Source organism: Lytechinus variegatus, chromosome 1, assembly GCF_018143015.1.
Source record: "Lytechinus variegatus isolate NC3 chromosome 1, Lvar_3.0, whole genome shotgun sequence".
NCBI lineage: Eukaryota > Metazoa > Echinodermata > Echinoidea > Temnopleuroida > Toxopneustidae > Lytechinus > Lytechinus variegatus.
This window is the reverse complement of record NC_054740.1, coordinates 62,148,823-62,173,021: the sequence shown is the minus strand read 5'-3', so window position 1 is coordinate 62,173,021 and position 24,199 is coordinate 62,148,823. Positions and strand designations below refer to the sequence as shown.

General features: G+C 36.6%; 1 protein-coding gene across 3 annotated transcripts; it reads right to left on the bottom strand.

The window, feature by feature from the left end:
• Positions 1–525: 525 nt before the first annotated feature.
• Positions 526–22,611, bottom strand: LOC121419076. 3 transcript variants are annotated; one of them, XM_041613374.1, is made up of 7 exons: positions 22,524–22,611; positions 10,419–10,661; positions 8,956–9,165; positions 7,531–8,444; positions 6,987–7,112; positions 5,348–5,517; positions 526–3,919 (listed from the first exon to the last, which is right to left on the bottom strand). In XM_041613374.1, the coding sequence occupies exons 2-7, from the start codon at positions 10,461–10,463 to the stop codon at positions 2,526–2,528; spliced, it is 2,859 nt and encodes a 952-aa protein (XP_041469308.1). In that variant the 5' UTR covers positions 10,464–10,661; positions 22,524–22,611; the 3' UTR covers positions 526–2,525. The 3 variants fall into 3 exon arrangements, with proteins under 3 accessions (XP_041469308.1, XP_041469316.1, XP_041469324.1); XM_041613382.1 differs by having other exon boundaries at positions 10,431–10,661; XM_041613390.1 differs by lacking the exon at positions 10,419–10,661 and having other exon boundaries at positions 22,524–22,610.
• Positions 22,612–24,199: the final 1,588 nt, after the last annotated feature.

The window sequence follows — 24,199 nt, the reverse complement described above, 5'->3', positions numbered from 1 at the left end:
AATTTACTTTTCAAATTCATAATTTTACAGAAACCAAACTGTTGAGGTCACATTGATTATTGAACATACCAAGTAGTTAGATTTTCATACAAAAAATAGCAAAATAAGAAGATACAAATACATACTATTTATACATATAAAGCGATCACAACATAAACTTTTACATCCTGAGAGCACTTCTGTTCATCTCCAAGATTGTAGAACTCCACTATAAGACTACATTTAAAGGACAAGTGCCATAATTATCCACCATCATAGTGCTCAAAGTGATCTAGTTAGTTTCTACAACAGCTGCACATATAAAATTGAGGTGACTTGCTTGGGTATCATTTGTAACTCATTCAACTGGGATATACATACTGTATAGGCTTGGGATTTGGATGTACATGGAACCGACATTGAAGGTTGATTTGGGTCATTCCTACAATAACCCAGATAATAATTACAATTTGCACATTTGCAGATGAAGGTCCTTGGGCATAAACTGGAATATTGCTTTTTAAATTGTTGAGATGAAAATGATTATTCATATATTATTTAAATATGCTTGTGTTCAACCATATTTGGAATTTGGTAATGGGTCAAATGAAAGCCAATTAGTTTTAGTGGACAATTTAAGTTATTGACATATCTTGGTCATGCAGTGGATCCTTTAAGAGATAGATATCGCAGATTTGTTAAAAATGAATGATTTATTGATAACTGTGTATATGTCTTACGAAAAAAAAAGAAAATTTGTGAAAACTTTCTCTAGTGGCTAGTTACAAAATGGCTTATTAATTGACACCCGAAAACATTGATCAACTCACTGTTACACAAAGCTCATTGATTAATTGTGTGAATCAATTAGCAATTACACAGATTGATTGTATGAAGATCAATTGCTATACTTTGTGTGACAGAGCACAGATGTAAATAAAAATTGTACAATCAAAGAGAATGAGGCAACTGTCACTATTGAGTTCCTACATGGTTTCAAAAGTCTAGATCATGCTGAAAAACTGAATTTAAACTAATATCCATCTAGTCTACAAAAATGTGTACAAATCCCTGCCCAAATTAGTAGAACATCATCCCTTATTTAAATGACTTTCATTTCTTTATCAGATGTTTCCGGCGAAGTAATTGGTTTGATAAACAAGTGGAATGCCTCTAGCAGTCTCACCTGCATTACGCGAGTTGATACAGCAGCAGTGCAGACTTTGAAAACAGCTATTGAATAATTATTCACAAAAGAAAAGATAATCAAATACTATGTCCAGTCACCCAAAATGGCCTTTGACCATAATCATGTGATCTAAAACGTGTGCAAAACAATCATTCATACTTGATTATCCTATGTCTATGTTTCATGAACTAGAACCATAAACATTCTAAGTTATGACACCAATTCAACAAATACCTCTAACATGGCCAAAGTTCATGGACCTTAAAAGACCTTTCATCTTGGTCATGTGACCTGACACACACAGGATGTTCAGGAAACATGGTTGCTCTTATGTCCAAGTTTCATGAACTATGTCCATAACTCCATATCATTTTTAAGTTATGATGACATCTCAAAAACTTAACCTTGGTTAAGATTTCAATGTTGACAACACCGCCGCCATTGGATCAGCGGTGCATATAGTCTCGCTCTGCTATGCAGGTGAGACAAAAATCTTCACAATAAAATTTCCAGTAAGTCGTATAAATTCACAAGCATACACAGATTCAGAAAACTTAACACAGACAATGCCTCATTCCTAATTATTCTTTTAATTATATCCAATTAAAATAATTTCATGATTTATGTAGATTTGAAATTCATACATTTACAAAGTATGGGGGGGTAGCCATTATACTCCAATCTTTAATAAGATCTTGATCGTGACAGAAATCTGCACAATGATAGAAAATGACATAAACTATGGGACTGCATAGCTAAATTTCACTAAATCAATGTTTTATTTTATGAATTATTTTGTGGTAAGCCAATAAACAAAGAACTTGAATTGCTATTCAAAAAAATCTAAATGCTTTTCTTTTCTTTTTTCTAAATTTGTGTGAATTATGGTGTTTTTGATTTTTTGTCTTCCAATGTTCTTTTGATAAAAATTGTTGGTGAAATTTTTATGATCATAAACATGAAATCATTTAGTTTTTAATCAGTGAAAGTACAAATAATGATCAGTTATGAATTTTGCCTAAAACAGATTTTGCATTGGATTTGGACATTAAAGACCATTTTTTAACATTATTTGGTCTTACATAATGATGCGTAATTTCATGAGATTAAATAAAATAAATAAACAATGGTCGCCAAACCTATGGCATACAATATTGAGATGGGGACATATTTTTTTAACAGCATTTCATATTGAAATTGGCAACATAACTACAATCTGGTCACCTTGTCTTGAATTACTTATTTTCTATTACATTGACAAATTATGGATAAACCAAATCTAATGATCAGAAAAACCCAAGAGCAATAAAAGTATGGACAGATCCTAAATTAAGTATCCACTCAAAGCATGTCAACATCATCTAAGCAGATCTCGAAGGAAACAATCATCATCTTCACTGGTGACCTGAGGGGCAACAGCCTGTGTGACATCACAAGATACAACATCCAGAGCCTGGCATAGAGCATTCATTGGATTGTTCGGGCTCCCTGTTTCAGGATTGTCCGAGGGTCCCCCTGGAAGGTTCTCATTTTGAAGGCTTACATCAGAGCATGCACTAGGACTTGAAACAGAAGACGATGGAGTTAGCAGGATGCTAGATTGAAAGTCATCCTCTTGGATCTGACTGACATTACCTTCATGACCTTCAGTGTTGCAATTGCTATGGACATCATCAGCAGCTGGTTCTTTCTGCTTCAAATAGCCTGAAAACTTGCTGGCAGACCGTTCTTTAAAGGCACTGAATGAGTTGAATTTCTGTCGAGGGATCCTCAACTTTTGAACCCTTTTAAGAACAGAGGGAAGCACGGATCCTTTTTCTGTCACGAGCTGGGTTGTACTACCTGGCTTCTTGTCTGGCTTTCCTTCCAAGTCTTCACTTTTGATATCTTTCTTTGGTATCGAAGAGTTGATGTTCAAGGAGTGCAAGGTTTGAAGCACAGAGAAATTGTTGGTAACTGGAGTGTAAATCGCCCGTGGTTTGCTTGATTCTTTGACGGAATCTTGACGTTGCCGAGTGATCGATTTTGTGAAATTCCCAAGAAGTCCAGTGAGCACACCAGGAACTTTCTCAGGTGGCTTCTTCTGGTACTTTGCTTTGCTCTGGAGATAGCTGGCAACACTCCTTCGATTGCTCGTGTGTCCATGATCATCAGATTTTGGAGATGCAGCTGCTCTCTCCCACTTCTCATTATTAAGTTGATCTCTGAGTGACAAAGTCTGTTGTTTTGACACTTGACCTCCAGGTCTGCCAGTTTTCAATGCAGCAGAAGAAATACTGTCCTTTGACTCCTGTGAAGAACTGGCTTGGGGCAACTGAAACTCGGGAGATTGGGGCGGAGTACCGATGGATAGAATGCTAGAAGGTGGCAGTGGTTCGCTACGTTTATGAACCAAGTAGGAATAGTCTGACTTCCTCCTCGCCACTTGTTCTACAGAAGAAGTACTGTTAGACATAGCAAGCAGAGATGCACTTTGTCCAATGGCCGCAGGGCAGCTTCTTTTCCTCAGGGGTGCGTTGCAAGAAGTGCTCTCTGTATCATGGGTATTCTCAAACATGTGATCATCGTCCATCTCTAGAGCTGCCTCCTGTATGCTAATCATCTGCTGCTGCAGGTCAACACAGGAATAGCATTCACTGTTCTGTCGCTCCCAACCAACCAGATGGATTTCAGATGGAGGGATTGACAGTTCAGGGGACTCCCACAGGCACACTGGTGAGGAGAGGCCATCACACTTGATCCATAGCTCTCCTGTTAATACAGAAATGGGGATAAATGTTAGATGTGTTTGAACATATAAGCAATTCATTAAATCATAAGCAGTCAGTAACATGAAAGTTACTATATTACTGAAAAGTGACAAACTGATAAGTTTATGTAAACCCTTAGCTAACCATGTAAAAAGCAAATGACTCTTTTTTTAATGTTTCATAATACATATTTGAATTGGGCTAAGTCAAAGCGGGCGATCCACTAGTGACCAATCCATGCTGCCCCTCACTGGTGAAAATTCTTCCAGACCAGTGGACCGCTGAAATAAAGACGTACATAGAAAATTCAGCGTCACCAAAGACAATGGTCTGTACTCTGAACTCAAGTTTAATATGCCTGGTCTACGGTTGTGGTTTAACTATGGAAAGCCAATTGTGAAACAGATCTCTAACAATACAGGTTTGATTTATCAGCTCATCTGTTACTCAGATCATTCATATCTGTCTAGGAATAATAACTTAATCAGCTTTCTTTGCCATTTTTGCATACTGAAAGAGTACAGTGAACATAAGAAAAATTAAATGTTTACAAAACTTGGACGGCTTTGGCTTCTCATAATTTTAGTACAGAGTTAGACCATGGCCTAAGTTAAACCAGACTTCAGAATGCACAGACCTATGAGAATAAGCGACCACTCACACGTACTTCTATTTTTCTAAATCAAAACTTTCACACGATACTATATAGCAAGCGTATAATCATCCAAGTAGAGCGACGGACATTTCTGATCACGATTTCTCAATTTCTTGCCAGAATTCATTGGCCCCCAAAGTTATAATCTTGGTGCGTGGGTGCTGCCAATTGATCATATTTGCGACTTCTAGTTTCTTTGCTGCAATTCTGCAGTGAATGAGTCGCAAACACACACAAAAAAACATAAAATATTATAACATGGAACCAAAAGCTTAGCTCCAACCCAATCTTATAATAACAATCCGTTTCTTGTAAATTGTGAATGTTATAATATGGTAGATCGGTTGTTTGGAATGATATTTCTTTTCTATGATTCATGCCACCCCCCCCCCCCCCAGTAATCAATGTTATGTTTGTTAGAGAATGAAGAATGCATTAAACGAATGATATGAATGCAGATTAGAAGAAAATAATAAATCAAATCAAATCTTGAGGATCAGGGTAAAATTGTAAACAAATTTGGCAGCCTGCGTCAAATAAGATAATAATAAGACCAATAAATTCAAGCACAAATATTGAGAAATCCTGCATGCAAATCATTTGTCCTTGGTGCAATTTATTTTTTTAAAGACAGACCAAATCTGAATCCTCCCTTCTGCGATAAGTATTCTCATGTCCGACTTTTAAACCCAAGAGATATCAATGAAATTTTCATGAGGGAACTTGAGAGTGCAGAAAGATGGTTCCAAACATTATATCAGAACTTGTACTTACTGGAGGGGTCTCGTATCCAGATGACAAAGTGGTTCGGATGACGGATGTACTGAATGATGCAGCTCAAGTGGTACTGTTGTCCATTATGTCGGAAGTTGGGTTGAAGCCAAGGTAACTCTGTTGAATTGCTAAGTCCATTGCTGAAATGGATCAGCGGGCAGGTTGGCAGGCTGTTGTTAATCAAAGGAAATGATATACATATAGTAGTTATAAAGCAGTAGAGATATTTAGACTTGTACAAGCTCGCTCTAAAGGTCAAGTCCACCCCAGAAAAATGTTGATTTGAATAAATAGAGAAAAATCAAACGAGCATAATGCTGAAAATTTCATAAAAATCTGAGGTAAATTAAGAAAGTTATGACATTTTAAAGTTTCGCTTATTTTTCTCAAAACAGTGATATGCACAACTCAGTGACACCCAAATGAGACAGTCAATGATGGCTCTCACTAATTTTTTTTGGTTTTTTATTGTTTCAATTATGCAATATTTCATTTTTTTATAGATTTGACAAGACCAACTTGACTGAACCATGCTAATTCCACATATCCAGGGAAGAATTAATCGTTGTTTCAATTGACAATGAGCAGAAAATGAATATTTCCTATTTCATATAATAAAATACAAAAGAAATAGTGAGGATGATGTCATCAGTCTCATTTGCATATCAAACAGGATGTACACATAACTGTTTTGTGAAATTAAGCAAAACTTTGAAATATAACTTTCTTATTTTATATCCGATTTTGATGAAATTTTCAATGTTATGCTCGTTGGATTTCTATTTTTTTTATTCAAATCAAATTTTTGATGGGGTGGACTTGTCCTTTTATAAGATTATTCATGTAAACTGCATGCCATACATGGATATGATAAATGATCATGTACACGTATTTCATTACTGCAATACATTTGTCATCTTTGCATATCATGCGCTATATAGATTTCAAATATTATTATTATTATTAAGTACAGGGGCCCGTTTCATAGAGCTGTCCATAAGTTACGAATGACTTTACGCACGACTGTCACTGGTGACCATTTTTTGTGCTAGATGATATCCCTATGTAACCGATTTAGCACTTAGAACAGGTTCCAGTCGTGCGTAACTTTACAAACAGTTTTATGAAACACCAACCAGGTAACAGATCAAAAACTAAAATAAGAAAAAAAAAATTCAGTTGCACAGGTCTATTGAGTTAATGACAGATAATTCCATAAAAAAGTCATTTCTAATATTTGCAAGTAGGTATCCCCAAGATCATAGCAGGCTGCCTACTGATACCTATTAAAGCAATGCCTTTCTTTAATATCTTTTTTTTTATTCATAACACAAAGGACCTTGGATCAAAAACATCAATTCAATTTTCTTTCACATTTCAACTGATTTTTTTTCTTCACATCACGAGTTGGTAACCCTCTAGTGCAGACATGGTGTCCATGTAAGATAGATCTTTGTGATTTATATTACTGACGAGTATATTAAACAAATATGGAATTTGGATGACAGAGAAAATCATCACACCCTTGCTGCTTTTCATACCAGCCGGTTTATTGACCAAGGCCTTCAAGAAGGGTAGGTAGGAATGATAATGTCCACTGTCGTCTTCAAGAACAGTCATATATTTATATAATACGTACCTATGGTAGATGAGGCGACTTGACTGATTTGGAGCTTTGCACTGCGGGCATGGGTGATACATGGTGAGATTCTGCATACTGAAGTCTTTGGCAGTTGAGGTGACAGAGGCAATGACATTCCGATGTCTGTAAAAAATAAAAGAACAAGAGAGATTAAGGTAAAAAAATCTTTTAGTTTTGTATAAAAAAAACTTTTTGTTTTGTATAAAAATTTTTTTTCTTTATTGATAAAAATGCAATTCATCAACAGCTTCTATCCACTCTTCAGAGCCCTCATTATTACCCTGGCTTTACCCAAGCTACCATTCCAGTGTACACACATTTCAAGAACTAAATCGTAGTGCCAGCCATCCATTTTAATACAAAATGGATTGAGTGGTTTATTGCTGGAAGAAATTATAAATATTACGAGTTGGATTTCAACCCACAACCCTCTGAATGACTGTACACCACACCATAACAGCTAATATTACAGTGTTTATAATTTTGCAAATCAAACTATTATACATGAAAAAAGAGTAACAACAAAGCATCAACTACTTACACTGTAACATTTGTGAATCCGCAAGAGAAGCAGTAGAATTCCTTCCTGTAACGCAAAGTGAAGTGCTCTTCTGTGACACCATCAAGTCTCAGGAGTGTTGGAAGGGCAGATATGGGACTTTCCTCTTTGTTTTCTATGCATCCAAGTTTGGGCTTCAGTATCTCAAAGAGTTTGTTCCGGAGGGTTCTAAGTAACCTAAGAGAAGTTGCAAGTTTGCCAGTACTGGTATCCCGGAGGCGAGAAGTTTGTTTGAATGCAATGCCATCGGGAGACAGAGTTGCTCTGTCTGAAAGAAGAGGATCTAAAAGTTTATCAGTCGAATATTGGGCACACATGTTACCGTTTGGTAGTTTCCCTTCAATGAAATAAAGAAAATTGTCTGAGAGCTCTGAACGAACCAGTTTATCATTCTCTCCTGCCCTATGGAGATCACTCTCGAGGTATGCTGATAAAAGTTCTACATCAGAGGTATCTGTGGGTTGCTCAACAGATGTTGAGTTATTGCTGTTAGGTTGTTCACACAAATTCTGCTCAGCTGCTTCAATTACAGTCCTAGCCATATCCTGGGCCGAATCAAAACCATCACATAGCGTCCTCAATGGGGATGTTGCGCCAAGTGCTTGATGACATTGCCGAAGACTTCTGAACTGTACCAGCAGGAGCATGCATACATCCAGCCAACACATGCTATTTTCATTTTGCCATTGTACAATACCTCTGTGAGCGAGTGGAGAGACTGTTGCAGACAAAGGAGCTTGCGGCTGTGACAGGTTGTGTTTGTTTGGAGGATTAGGAGCATCAAATTTTTGCAGACTTGTGGCTCGTCTCTTACGCTTCCTGCACTGGATGATGTCTGCAGCTCTTCGTTCCACAACTAGATGAGAGCCAGGTGCCAGTGTTGGTAATGATGTACACTAAAAAGAATAACATTGACAAGCAGTTTGTAAGTGAAAAAATAATGTTGCCTTCACTCTAGCAGATCCCAACAGAAGCTTTGTGGGCAGTATTATTATATTTTCTATCTAACAACACCTGATATTAGGACAAGGTTCACTGCAAATCAAAACAGGCATTATCTGATGATTTGAGAAAATTAAACACAAAGTTTCTGTTATCTACCGTATCATATAATCCCTATATTTTCATCTACTATCTTACAATTTGAAAGGAGTAGGGGGGACTTGCCACCTTCTTTCACACCACAGTAATTGCCAGAGTAAACCTATGATGGTTGAATGACTGTAAAGTTTCTAGACTGGGGATACCTTGATTATCATTTTAGTTGTCTTCTTTGGTCCACTCCATTCTAGAAATTCTGCTAAAAAAAACTGTCTATGACCAACATCACTTCCAGGTAAAAACATTCAGAAGAAATAAACTTAAAAATGGCATGAACATTCAATATTTGAGGATGAATCTTCTCACCTGCTCATCGTTGCACACAAGAACAGCCAGCTCGTCACTGATCTGCATGTAACTAACAGCATTCCACTCATCTCGCTTCATGCACTCCTTGCACCAATCAATGTCCTCTCTTTCTATCTCCTTCTCCAGCTCGGCGATGGGGCCATTGATGGATGCAGGTGCCATGGTGACCTTTTTCTTACGCCCCCTTCTTCGGCGACATTTGCCCACCTAATGAAGTGAAAAGAAAAGAACATGCAAAGTCAAAACCTGCTTCAGGAATTGTGTCACTTAGTCATCATTTAATGAACCTAAATCTTAAAATTAACACAGAATTATTTGGGTTTATTAAAGAGGAATAATTGAACTTTACAATCCAACATAACCCATCATTTTCCTAGTATACAATGCATAAGTGTAATCCATGATAAAAGGATATGTAAATGTTGTTTGGGGCTGCATTATAAAATATGGATTAAGCAAATTGTGTTGTACAAACTATATACATGTACATGTATAAAGCTATTAAAAGCTACACCTATCTTGGTCACAGCTCAGATTTTGTTCCAACCACAGCATGGATCTACATGTACGTCTACTCACTAAACAGTACATTTCAGAAAACATGAAGGTTCTACTTCAGACAAAGATTTCTGCCTAAAATTGTTTGGATTTCTTACTTTAATAGTTTTAATCTGCCATGTGTAACCAGTCCACTAAAGTATATGGTCTCAAATCAAAGAGGGGATTCCACTAATTCCATTAGAGTCAAAATTAGAAACTGAACTATAATTCATTAATAAAATCCCATGGATTCGTATGAGCGTCAAGTCATATAAGTTTTTTTTTGTTATCACAAATTTGCACATATCATCAACCTTGGAGGCAGTCACAGAATTGAAATTCCAATATTTTTGTGAAATGTACAAACAATTGTACAAAAATGTACAAAAATGTTTCTGCAGAGTGCGCTTTGACCATGTTGACGGATATGCTACACAGGACGACACAGGTATATACTGTAACTGTTTTTTTTGGCTGTCTGCAGGTGAAGTGTACTTCTTTGCTGACACAGCAGAATGACTTTGTAAATGTAATAGGGTAATAGCAACAATAGTTTTGCCTTGCATTTGCATTCAAGCACTGACAATATATTCATAGTGGGACTACCTTCAGCAGTGAAATGCAGTGGCTGGATTTATATTATCAGTTAGTACTGCTACTGGAACATGCATATGTCCACATAACCAGCACGGTACAAGTACATGTTAAGAAATGTACACTTGCATAATTATTCTTTACATATCAAGATCAAACACACCTTGTTTTATTGAAGCTACTTTTGGCTTTGAGACACAATATTCAGTCACAAAGCTAAGCTGCTTTTTCGTATCGCCCATTTACATGTATCTAGCATTGTAAAAATATGAAAATGACCTTTTCATGTATTCATTATCATAATGTACCATCTTCAATGTATTGACCTTTGACCTTACCGCCTTTGGCAGGCTAGGCTTGATATCAGCCATGCAGACAGACGTACAGACGGACCAACAGACGGACTTAATGCTGCCCTTGCAGTTGGTAACGTGAGACCAAGTTAATGGTCATCAAACACACGGGACCAAAAGAGGTGGGACCATACCACACCTCTTAGTGTGGTTAAGGCGACAGCTTCTTCTTCCTGAGCTCTTTGCTCCACAGGCAAAAAAATACAGCCAGAGGAGCTATGATAAAAGAGAAAGTGTCAAACATGTTTTAAACAAAAATCAACGACATACAGTACTCTATAGGCCTGAACAACCATCACAGTATATAAATAATAAATGAATTACGTGATATCAGCACAAATACCGGTACACCACTGAATACTTGCACAGCCACAACTAAAAAATATAAAAGTAGGGCTAAAGTCACAGTTATAATTGTAGTGAAAAATCAAATATTGATGATTTGATACTATAAATCACTGGTTGAAAATGAATCACTAAACTAACAAAAATACAGTCAATATTCTAAAAAAATAAAAAAGCTAGGAAGCACCATTTCAACACATTACCAGCATTGGCAATATTGAAATGCAATTGCATCTCATGGCTAAAACTGAGATCACATGATGAAACTTTAGCAAAATATAATTTAATCTTTAATGTTAAGTTAGATTAAAGAAATCATTGGCACTCGCATTGCAGCACCTTGCGGATGAATTTTACTTTTTTTCTAGTTCAACTGAGATAGGCTAATAGGCCGATAATATAATATACAATTCATGATATTTATCGACTGATGCAAGTATTTTTACGATTCATGGTACTTATCGGCCGATGCAAGTATTTTTTAAAATCTAGGTTGGCACTGCTCTATTTAACCCTCTATAGACGCATTGCGTTGCTAGGATGCAATCACAAAGAAAACAAGATGGTGACAATAACATGTAAGTAAATCGCTCTTCTACTTTCATTATTTTTCTTTGCATTTTGGCCAAATGTTGCCAACCAGCATTTTTGCCCATTTACATAAGTGTTAACATCACATTCTAAACATAACTAGCAGTTTAGCGCATTATTATATTACTATAGACGCATTGCGTCGCTAGGATGCAATCACAAAGAAAACAAGATGGTGACAATAACATGTAAGTAAATCGCTCTTCTACTTTCATTATTTTCTTTGCATTTTGGCCAAATGTTGCCAACCAGCATTTTTGCCCATTTACATAAGTGTTAACATCACATTCTAAACATAACTAGCAGTTTGGCGCATTATTATAGTTGCCCAATTCGTTGGTGCGTGTGAGCCAATGGTATCCTGACCCAGGCTTCATGGAGAGTAAGCCTACGTATAGTAGATGACTTTTACTCTCGGGTCATTCCATGCCAATTCACCCAATGAACGTGCAATTTTTCACCCGACCCTCTCAGAATTCATCAGAATCAGAATTGGTAAACATAACATTCCCCATGGCCCAAGCACACACACACACAAATTAAATCGGTCTGTCGGTTCTCGCGCTACGGCCCGCTCTTTTCTCCTTGTTTTGACAGAAATGGGCGCGACCTTCAACTTCCAATGGCCATTGCGTCGTAACGTGTCGACCAATTTTCACGAAACTGGTACCATTCAAAAGGAAATTCAGAGAGGAATCCAAAACATGCATCAAATAACGTATTGGAGCACCTTTACTTTGACCTTGAGTTTGACCCGGACAAATAATTGTTTAACTTGATTTTCCTGTATGTTAATTATTAGTATGATTTTGACAAAATATGTTAAAACCAATGATATTTTATTTTTTCACCTTTTAAAACTCTTCAGAAGAAACAAATTATCTGATCTGAAATTTCACTCTAGTCCCACATACTGATATTCATGTTAGTAAAGTGTTAAAGGTAAATGCTAGTTTTGGTAACGATATCAAAATGAGTTCGTACAGAATCCAATGAAATGACCACCAAAGTGTCTGTTTGTATAAATAAATCGCATGTGCCAAAGGATTCTGGAAGAAATTGTGTAATTGCTGAGAAATCAGCAAATAAGCACAGGATTCGGGTAGAGCGTCGGGCCCGACGCTCTAAGCAATAATTATACATTGTCCCACGTGCGCTTATCTGTGTTGGGGATCTTCGGTGTGAACATTTTTCAGCGTAGATTTCAAGATTCACAAAGTTCAGTTAATGTAACTGTACCAGATCTAGATCCTCGATGATATACTGACAATTAAGCCTTGTTTTACAGACTTTCTCATGAAATCAGTGTTACTGCAACTACTGGAATTTCTCTTTAACCAGTCCCATGATACATGATTTCTTCCAATCTGAAGTTCCAGTATGCAAACAGATGAAAAGAAATTAAGCTTTTCAGTTAACAAATGAAACATTCAACATTTATAAATAAATGCTCATGAATACATTTTGATGTTGGGCAATATATACTCATTATTAGAAAACTGCAGGGAACTACAATAGGGTCATTCCATCTGGATTCACCCAGTGGTTGCACCCGACCGTCTCAGAATTCGTTGTAAATTGGTAAACATAAAATTCAACATGGCCCAAGCACAAAACAGAAAAATTATTCAAATCGGTCCGTCGGTTCTCGCGCTACAGCCCGCCCTTTTCTCCTTGTTTTGACAAAAATGGGCATGACCTTCAACTTTCAATGGCCATTGCCTTATAACGTGTTGACCAATTTTCACTAAAGTGGTACTATTTAATAGGAAATTCAGAGAGGAATCCAAAACATGCATCAAATAATGTATTGGAGCGATTTATAAGGTCGTGACCCTTGACCTATTCTTTGACCTTGAATTTGACCCCCGGACAAATAATTTTTTGACTTGATTTTCGTGTATGTTAATTATTTGTATGATATTGACAAAATATGTTAAAACCAATGATGATATTTTATTTCTTCACCTTTAAAAACTCTTCCAAAGATACCATGAAATTTCACTCTAGTCCCACATACTGATATTCATGTTAGTAAAGTGTTCAAAAGTTACATGATTTCTTCTAATCTTAAGTCACAGTATGCAAACACATTAAAAGAAATTAAGCTCATCAGTTCACAAATGAAACATTAAACATTTATGCTCATGAGTAGGTATCTGTTTAGGCATTTTGATGTTCAGCAATATATATCAAATATGTATATATTCTTCTTAGTAAAGTGTTTACCCGGTACTTTTATCATCAAATTGTTGAGTATATGCTTATTTAAGGATCCCTAATATACATATATGATATATATTGCTGAACATAAAAATGCCTAAACAGATACCTATTCATGAGCATAAATGTTTAATGTTTCATTTGTGAACTGATGAGCTTAATTTCTTATCATGTGTTTGCATACTGTGACTTCAAGATTGGAAGAAATCATGTAACTGGTGAACACTTTACTAACATGAATATCAGTATGTGGGACTAGAGTGAAATTTCATGATATCTTTGGAAGAGTTTTTAAAGGTGAAGAAATAAAATATCATCATTGGTTTTAACATATTTTGTCAATATCATACAAATAATTAACATAACGAAAATCAAGTCAAAAAATTATTTGTTCGGGGGTCAAATTCAAGGTCAAAGAATAGGTCAAGGGTCACGACCTTACTTATCGCTCCAATACATTATTTGATACATGTTTTGGATTCCTCTCTGAATTTCCTATTAAATGGTACCAGTTTCGTGAAAATTGGTCAACACGTTACGACACAATGGCCATTGAAAGTTGAAGGTCACACCCATTTTTGTCAAAACAAGGAGAAAAGGGCGGGCTGTAGCGCGAGAACCGATGGACCGATTTGACTAATTTTTTTTGTTTTGTTTTTGGGCCATGGTGAATTTTATGTATACCAATTTACAACGAATTCCGAGAGGGTCGGGTGCAAAATTGCACTTTCATTGGGTGAATTGGCATGGAATGACCCAATATCCTGCTTTCTACAGGGATTCGATTTTAAGGCGCGCGCGAGCGATCGGCCTTAATCCATTTTTGGTAGCGCGATTAATAGCGCGCCTCGCGATCGTTGACCTGCGCGGAAATGCCTAAAGTCGCCCTCGAAATAACCCAAAATCATGCTTATTGCCGAGTGAATAACAACTCAATATGCTCGAGCTCCGCTTACCATTTAAATGTCATCCAAAATCCAACACTCAAAGTCATGAATAATCCTTAAAAATAGCGAGTAGTGCAGTTTCAAATTCAGACGTTGCGTTATTTTTTCTGTACCACGTATTTCCATATACATGGTACCAAGTACGGAAAAAAAATCAATGCAACGGTCGGGAAACAGTTGCATGTATAGGGGTCCATTATGACTACCATCATGTGCAATTTCGAATGCACATGTTTCCCCTACAGATATCACGATTCTGTGATTAAATAATTCGAATTACACAGGAAATAAATCCCTGAGACTTGTAAGCTAGCATTAGTGAGTTCGGCTTTGCTTTTCAAAATGGCTTATTAACTTCCAAAATAAGTTACCTTATTTATTAATTATAACTAAAAAATCATTTGTTTTCTTTTTCTAGGGGATGAGGTATTATATCAGACAATAAATCATCAAACAAAGCTCCATCTATTTTACAAGGCTGGCGGCAGGCTCACGCATTGGCACTTTTACTAGCTAGCCAGTTAGAGCTCTGTCTCTGCCAGAGCTCTGGGGGACGAATCACTCAGTAAAGGCCTCAATGATGGTGATTTTCTGTTTCAGACAGAGTTTAAATTTCATGAATATTATTCAAAACTGTCAATAAAGTTTGATGATTTCTTCATTGTCATGTATATTTAAGTTCTTAATGAATACATTCTCACCGAATTTAGACTCCCAAATAGAGAAATGAAATTTTCATGGAGATCTGCGTTTTCAAAGAACTTCAGGAAAAGTTTGGGGATGTGGGCCTTTATTACATGTACATGGCTGAGTACAGGGTATTGTACTGGAATAGATGGAGTAGAAATTAGTTATTGAATTCATTTATATCCAAGTCCAACTCACAGTCACACACACACGCACTCACCCACACACACACACACACCCACATCCAAGATTCTAAGCATGAAAAATAACTTTAAAAATCATACAATATTGAACAAAAAGTAATTATTCATTAATAAGTGAACAGGTATATCCAAGTCCAACTCACAGTCACACACACACGCACTCACCCACACACACACACCCACATCCAAGATTCTAAGCATGAAAAATAACTTTAAAAATCATACAATATTGAACAAAAAGTAATAATTTATTAATAAGTGAACAGGTATATCCAAGTCCAACTCACAGTCCCACACACACGCACTCACCCACACACACCCACATCCAAGATTATAAACATGAAAAATAACTTTAAAAATCATACAATATTGAACAAAAAGTAATAATTCATTAATAAGTGAATAGGTATATCCAAGTCCAACTCACAGTCCCACACACACGCACTCACCCACACACACCCACATCCAAGATTATAAGCATGAAAAATAACTTAAAAGTCATACAATATTGAACAAAAAGTAATAATTCATTAATAAGTGAACAGGTATTCCTCAAAATACAAAAAAGTAGCATTTAAAAAGAGCCCCCGAAATTTGCCCAAAAAAATTTAAAATGGAGCCCCTGAAAAAAAAATTGTTAGTGACTTAACTTTAAGCCAAAGTCAAAACCTAACTCAAACAGGTTTTGATAATACACAATCTAATTACAATTTTTTTAAACAATTACAAATACTTCCTTTGGTTGTTAATTGTAACTTTATAGTACATACATTTCCTCCATCTATTTTGTTAATTGGACAAAAAGCTCCCCTTGTATGTTGAAGAAGAGCTTTTTGCAGTGCTCCTCTACCGCTCTCCTTAAAAGATCTAGGAGAGCTATTTATTGCTCCCCTCATAATTATAAAACTGAGTCCCTGTTTCTAGTAAGCTGAACTCCCCCAAAGTGGATACATCCTTCAGATCCCTGAAGTATCATACATTCTTGATGATTTTAGAGATGGATGTCTTTGAATAATCGATTGGAGAGATAATATTAATTGTTTCACACTATCCAGCAGGTACATTTATCCATCTTTACACTGCACCCCTAAGAAAAACGCAGTGTCTGACTTTTTTCTCCAATTTCTATTTCTTTCCAGAAAAGTAGTCAGTAAGCCACTTTTTTTCACATGACACATCCATTTTTCGTAACTGCTTTCTGAAAAGAAACTTTTAAGTAATCGGCAAAATACAGTATCTACATTTTTCACAAGATAAGATATTAAGCATTACTATTTTATTTCTCAAGTATTCCTTTATCATCAAATTATAGAATGCGTATTTCAGGCCTAAACCCCCATACAAATTTTGTCATGTTTTGAGATATTGGTAAAAGTAAACTCCTCAAAAAAAGTTTGGAAATCTGATTTTGACCTATAATTCCTCAACGGTTTTAGTAAATATCAATGTGTAATTCATATCAATGAATAGATCATGTAATTTTCTTTAAAATGATAGCCTATATGATTTGATTATCATTCAGATGGAGGTGCAGTGCCTTGAAATGTGGGGCAAGGTCAAAATTCCAAAGTTGCAAAATGACACAATATTGACAGTCACTGTTCTTTTTTCAGTAATTTCTTTTGTTTTCATGCACCTTAACATCAACATTAAAGGAAACCAAAACCCAAGAAGAGAAGTAATCTTATTGGAAAGAGTAAAATGAGAGGAACAATTAAAAAAAAGTTTCATCAAAATCGGTTATGAAATAAGCAAGTTATGGGAGTTTGAAAACTCTTGTTGTACTTTCTATGGGCATCCTCAAATTGGCAAACGTGCTTCAAAATGGCTGATTTTGTGGACAACTCTCCATTTGTTTTATACACAAATTTTCAGATTTTCCTCATTATCTTTCAAATTGCATCTTGCCTCCTGAGCACAACATGTCATGGGAAAATATAATCCGCACCATATATGTCAAGGTCAGGAGGAGATAATGTGAAATATGTAAAATAAAGGGGAAAATCTGAAAATATGTGTACAAAACAAATGGAGAGTTGTCCACAAAATCAGCCATTTTGAAGCACGTTTGCCAATTTGAGGATCCACATAGTAAGTACAACAAGACTTTTTAATCGTCCATAACTTGCTTATTTTATAATCGATTTCGATGAAACTTTTTAAAAATTGTTCCTCTCATTTTACTTTTTCCAATAATATTGCTTCTCTTCTTGGGTTTTGGTTTCCTTTAACATGAAATCAAACACACCTCTGCACAAGCAAAAACAAAACAAACATGCATGCATACTTGCCAACTTTAGAAAAAAAAAGAGGAATCCATTTTTCACGCAGAGTAACGAGCGTGTGACATTTTGCGCGGGAAGGGTGTGGGGGTACCCCCCTGCCATGGTTAGAAATTTTTGGAATTTTAGAACATGAAATGGGGGCTTTCCTTCACTTTTGAAGTGCCTTTTACCTGTCCACAAAGAAGAAAAATTTCTTAATTTTGTCCCAGTGTAATGAAACAGGAAAATCAACAGGATTCATTTCATGAAATTGTACCAAATTTTTTTACTTCAAAACATGTATTTCCATTACAATAATAACTGGATATTTCTCAGAATACTCCTTGTATTTCTAAATAATTTTGGCTTTATTTCACGAAAACAGACTAACAGTCTAAATGCATATGTAACTTACACATGAACTTAGAAGTTAAATTATGCAATTGCAAATGCACCGGTACGGTACTCACTAACCCAGGGAGCTCCAACCCGCAAAGCGGGCGGGCCGCGACTGGGCAAGGTACTGCCACTGCCCACTGCGCTCATGCACTGTCTGTATAACGATCGGAATCACAGTCACAACTCACATTCACAATCCAAACGACGCATTGGCAAAGGTATCCAGTTTCCACACACTAAATTTGTAATTTTGGCTTTAAAATTCCACGGAAAACTATATCCTTTGGCCATTAATCCGAATCGTTGAGCTGGATCTTACGTTTGCACACGTATGCACTTGCAGCGCGGTAACCCACGGAGCTCCAGCCTGGCGCCCATTGTTAACCCAGCATGGGCCGAAGCTCCCTGGGTTAGCAGCGAGGTATACCATACTCGCGCTCGCGACGTCGCAGCATGCATTGTATTTGCACATGTTGTCGCGCTAGCTGTGTTTGCTCGCGCTTCTGTAATGTGCGCGCCACGTGAGATAGGCAAAATGGGTTTGAGTAAACTTTTACATTGCACTCTATAAACATATGGTCTTGGATGTGAGATAGGCAAAGTGATAAACTACACGTACAAGAGTGTGTTCAGTTAGTGGAAAAATAATGCTATTTGGGATATCGCGATATCCAGGTGTCCGCAAGCTTCAGATTGGTCTAACCTTCGCTCCAGCCACCTTTTCAATATTATCAATGTAAAAATTAATGAAAATCAGAATTATGGGGTTGATATTCGTAATGCGGAATTGGCAATAAAAAATCGGGATGATTCCGCCAAAATCGGAATGGTTGGCAAGTATGTGCATGGGTATTTCAAACAACGACACAAACCATGTTATCTCACAGAACCATCACTACAGAAGCAGGGGCTTGGTTTGAATGGATTTTCATCTCTATTGACACAGACAAAAGAACCATGTTCTGTATTGACCCTTTATAATTATTTCTGCTCGTTTTGCAGCTTTCCAATTCAGACCTCATCCAACACTTTTGAATCCTGCTCTTTTCATGATGGCATGATCATAACAAGCATGGTATCATGTAAACCAAAAGCTTCGGTCTCTGTTCTGTTGGTTGTTCAGCTGAACTCTGTTGGCTTCACTCACTAAATACAGAGACCGAAGTTCTAGCGCGATCTGTACAGGGGACTCAATGGCCATATGTTTATGTACTTAAGATCGGATAAAACGAAAACGGGGAAGCGAATTTGCGCGACAGCCAATGTAAGTCACTGTTTTTGTTCCTTTCAACTTCATTTTCTCTGTTTTTTTGCAATTAATGCCAAGAGGGAATATAAATTTGCATTTTGGTTGCGTTAATTTTCAAAATTTTTATTCATTAAAGACAAAAATTGAAGAGCCGCGACGGGGGGATTTTGCATTGCAAGTCCCCTAATGGTGGCTGCACGATAGCGAGCCGTCTGTGTACGAGGAGAAATAAAAAAATGTTAAAAAACTCCTCAAAACAGACGGCTGCCAGCTGTCTAGGTATCATCTTAAAGAGAATTAAATAATCCTTTGAATGATATCAAATATGCATTGTGTAAAATTGGGAGTTGGGAGAAAGAAATGGTCAAAACTCAGATTTCCAAACCCTTTATGCTCGTTTTGCAGCTTTCCAATTCAGACCTTATCCAACACATTTGAATCCTGCTCTTTTCGTGATGACATGATCATAACTAGCATGGTATCATTTTAAAGATATATTATCTTTCGAATGATGTAAAATATGCATTGTTTACAATTGAGAGTAGGAAGAAATTAATGGCCAAACACAGATTTCCAAACTTTTTTTGAGAGGTTTAGATTTTAAACAAATTCTCATCTCAGTTTCCATGGATAATTGGATAAATGCAGCCAGTAGGCCTACCCACAGATGAAGAACATGTTAATTAAACTCATTTTTACAAGGGCACCTTCTGAGTATCTAAGAAAGGCTCGACATTAGCGGTGGCCCGGGGACACCATCTCGGGTAACCATTATTGAAAAAAAGCGCAATTTTTCTCCCTATTTTGCATGCATTTATCAACTTTCTACAGTTCAAATTGCAAGCCAATTACTAGTCATGCGCCCTTTTTGTTAATCTACACACAAAGATTGCATAGTCATGACAGTATGTAGGCAATAGCCTACACTACAGTACATATTATTCGGCCGCGCTGCCGTCTGCATGAGCTTTGCATTGCATGCATAAAACCACTGCAGCTAGCTGTGCACTAAGTCTAAGCACTGTCTTCAGTATATGACAGCTTATTAACAAGTCAATGATCATCATCATGATAGACCTTATCGCAATTAGATTCACGCAAAGGATCATGGGATCGCAAAGGGGGCAATAGCGCCGCTATTGTCCGGATGCGACCATGCGACCGCAAGCAGCCGACAATAAAGTGTACGATTTCCATAGTGAATCAAAATACGATCGACGCCCGCAGCCAACATTTTGCTAACTTCTAGTAAACGCCTCGTCATATTTGTTCCAGAGTCTAACACCACTTTTCTTCTTAATCATGGGTGGAAGAGATAGATGTGCTATCTATAGCTGCAAGAATTACCACAGACTTTATGAAAACAAGTGGAATCTTGTTTCGTTTTCGCGCACTGTCTGTGCGTATTTTGAGCTGTGCAGTTGTGACTGTGCAAAGCGTGCTTGTATGCACGGACAGCGGGCACTCTCGGCCCAATAGTGGACGTCGGCGATCGAGGCAGTGGAGGAAACTGGTCCCGGAATTCCACGCAATAATAAAATGACGATCAATAAAACAAACTCTGCAGTAGATTACTTTATTCTAGTTATTTATTTTTGTAAATCATTCGATAGTCAAGAATACATGTTTCATAAATAATTATCTCAATCGCGATTTTATTCAGAGTAGGCCTATAAATTGAGTTGTGTACGTTTTCTTTTTCTCTCCACAGATAGGCTACATAATAATATTGCATATAATTCAGGATCATGATCGGACATTCTGAAGTTTTATTAGAGCCATGCTTAGACAAGATAATGAATTAAATAGAACAAAAATGAGAATAGATGAAAGTATGTTAAGAGAAAAATAAGTTTTAAAAAAGAAAAAAAATGAGGAAGGTGATCTGTGCAGAGAAGTGACTGAATGCGATGCCATATTAATTGAAGATGTAAATGTTGAAATAAGATTTTTTAATCAAAACAATTGAATATATATCATTTAAATGAATCAAATATCCATCACTACAGTGGGAGGGATATAGCCTTATAGGGTCTACACGGGGTCATAAAATGTTTTAAATTCAGTGATTTATTCAATCTTTATCCTTTAATTATGCCATAGGCCTATTATCTTATATGTCCTTTTTTATATATAAATAAATAAATATACATACATACACACACACACACACACATATATATATATATATAATATATATACACACACGCACACCAGCTGGTTAATACCGGTAATATATTTCTCACCACCCCCCCCCTAACAGAGCTTATAATATGATCAAACTCAAAAGCCGGGTTGCAAAAAAGGACTATATATTTCCCCAAAATAACAAAAACTAGATAAATTTATGTGAAGATAAAATATATATATGGTCTACATTATGATTTTCACAAATATTCTTTCGAGGTTTAATGGAAAAAAGTGCTATCTAATATGGATAGCCGACGTGCTCTTTTCTAAAGTTGCGAATCGGCATTGACCAGCAATCACCGTCTCACTTTTTCCACAAAAACTTCCCAAGTTTCGCCCCAGAAAACTTCGAAAATACGGTGAGTATTGAGTTCATACTTTCACTGGGCAATCATGATACAAAGATTGTTCTATTAACCCACATTCAAGTATCTAAAAATAATTTAAATACGAAGAAATCAGACTTTAAAAAAAGCCTGGATTTTGAGTGACACTACACAAAACATACGGCGTTGTATGGCTTCCCGAGAGCCGATTCCGCGTTTGCCCCCTTTCGCATCCCGTGATCCTCTGCGATGACAGACGCCCTCACGCGACAAACGCTATTTGCGATAAGGTCTATCATTGCGTACTCAAGAAGACTAGTTCATACTCCAATCGTATGTTATAGATGTAAGTATTGTCTAGCTAAAAACAAAAGAAAGGAGGAAAAGGGAAAAGAAGGTCTCGACTGGCGATTTTATTCATAATAAATATTCAAAGTTTTCAAACCCTGACCGGGAATACCATTTATAAAATTTCCTATTCATTTGGCAGTGAAGCCCACTGCCACTGTCCTGGCACCGCGCTGCGTCGCGTGATCGTGACAAAATGTAATAAAAAAACCTAGACACAAACGTTAATAAACCAGAAATATTGATCGTAATAACCCAAGCATTGTCCTAGTTCGTAAAACATGTATCGAAATTGTAAGAAAATACCTTCGAATTGCAGATGCAAAGCAGAAAAGGCTGCAGTCAGTGACAGGTCGCAGTTGATGTGCAGAAATCGATCGACGACCGAAAAACGTGGATATGGTAGCGCGCGCTGGCAATTACGCGCGCACCTACTCCGCGGTGCCTATATGTATACAACCAACCAAGGAGCTTCCCTTCAAAACTTGCTGGCTTATTTTGAAATTTCAGTGCATGCAGATGCAGATATAAATGTAAGAGAAACAGAAAGGTTAGGAATTTGTCAGACTCAAAACCAAACTTTTTTTTCAAAATAGAGACAGTTTGTAGTTTGTCAATTTTCTTAGCATAGCCTTGACAGCTTCAGCCAAAATGGGTTTGAGTAAACTTTTACATTGCACTCTATAAACATATGGTCTTGGATATATGTTTCATGGGCGGCTTTACAGAAAGAACAAACTAGGGGAGTCTTTTCTCTTAATTTTCTACAAAAATCATTTAAACATATATTGCTCTGTCAAGTAACTTAAAATAAAAAGAACGAATGCTAGAACATACATCTATATGAGCGGTACTTCAGGGCTAAAACTTATTTTACTATAGTAGTAGATCTATTTTTTTTGTTCCACTCATATAACATCCCGGTATAATCTCTTATGAAAGTAAAATACAATGGCTTGTTGTCATGGATTTTTTGCTGTCCACGATCCCCATGCCACTCCCGCCGTATACCCCGCCCTGCAAGCACACGTAGTGCAGTCTGCAACTGTGTATTAAATTTTGTCTGAAGGAGAGCAACAATTAAAGGTCAAGTCCACCTCAGAAAAATGTTGATTTGAATCAATAGAGAAAAATCAGACAAGCACAATGCTGAAGATTTCATCAAAATCGGATGTAAAATAAGAAAGTTATGACATATCAAAGTTTCGCTTATTTTTAACAAAATAGTCATATGAACGAGCCAGTTACATCCATGAGAGAGTCGATGATGTCACTCACTCACTATTTCTTTTGTTTTTTATTGTTTGAATTATACAATATTTCAATTTTTATGAATTTGACGATTAGGACCTCCTTGCCTGAAGCACAAAATGTTAAAATAATGGAATTCCACGTGTTCAGGGAGGAAAGAAACTTCATTTCACATGACAATGATGAGAAAATAAAAATATTTCATATTTCAAACAATAAAAAACAAAAGAAATAGTGAGTGAATGACATCATCGACTCTCTCATTTGGATGTAGCTAGCTCGTTCATATTATAACTGTTTTTGTGAGATGAAGCGAAACTTTGAAATGTCATGACTTTCTTATTTTACATCCGATTTTGATGAAATTTTCAGTGTTATGTCTGTTGAATTTTTCTCTTTTTATTCAAATCCATAGGCGGCGGAAGCGGGGGGGGGGGGACGTGTCCCCCCCTAAATTTTAGGTATTTTTTTCTTTTTTTTTTTGCTTGTCAAAAATCTGTGGTTAGCAACTCATAAAAAAAAAGAAAAATTGGGGGGCGCTTGTCCAATTTTTTAACTGTGTCCATCCCAAAATTTCAGGTGGACACCCCCTAAATTTTTTGTCTTCCGCCGCCAATGTTCAAATCAAGTTTTTGTTGGGGTGGACTTGTCCTTTAAGGACATCCCTACTTTAATCGATGAACAGGCTCATGTCCTACAACATCATTATTCGTTGGAGTACAGTCAAGTCA

Excerpts from the sequence above, each read along its gene's own strand:
- LOC121419076 (XM_041613374.1), bottom strand. The coding sequence starts at position 10,463 with ATGGCTGATATCAAGCCTAGCCTGCCAAAGGCGGTAAGGTCAAAG. Across the intron at positions 7,113-7,530 it reads GGATTCACAAATGTTACAGT|ACATCGGAATGTCATTGCCT; the intron begins GTAAGTAGTTGA and ends TATTTTTTACAG. Across the intron at positions 5,518-6,986 it reads AGTCGCCTCATCTACCATAG|CCTGCCAACCTGCCCGCTGA; the intron begins GTACGTATTATA and ends GATTAACAACAG.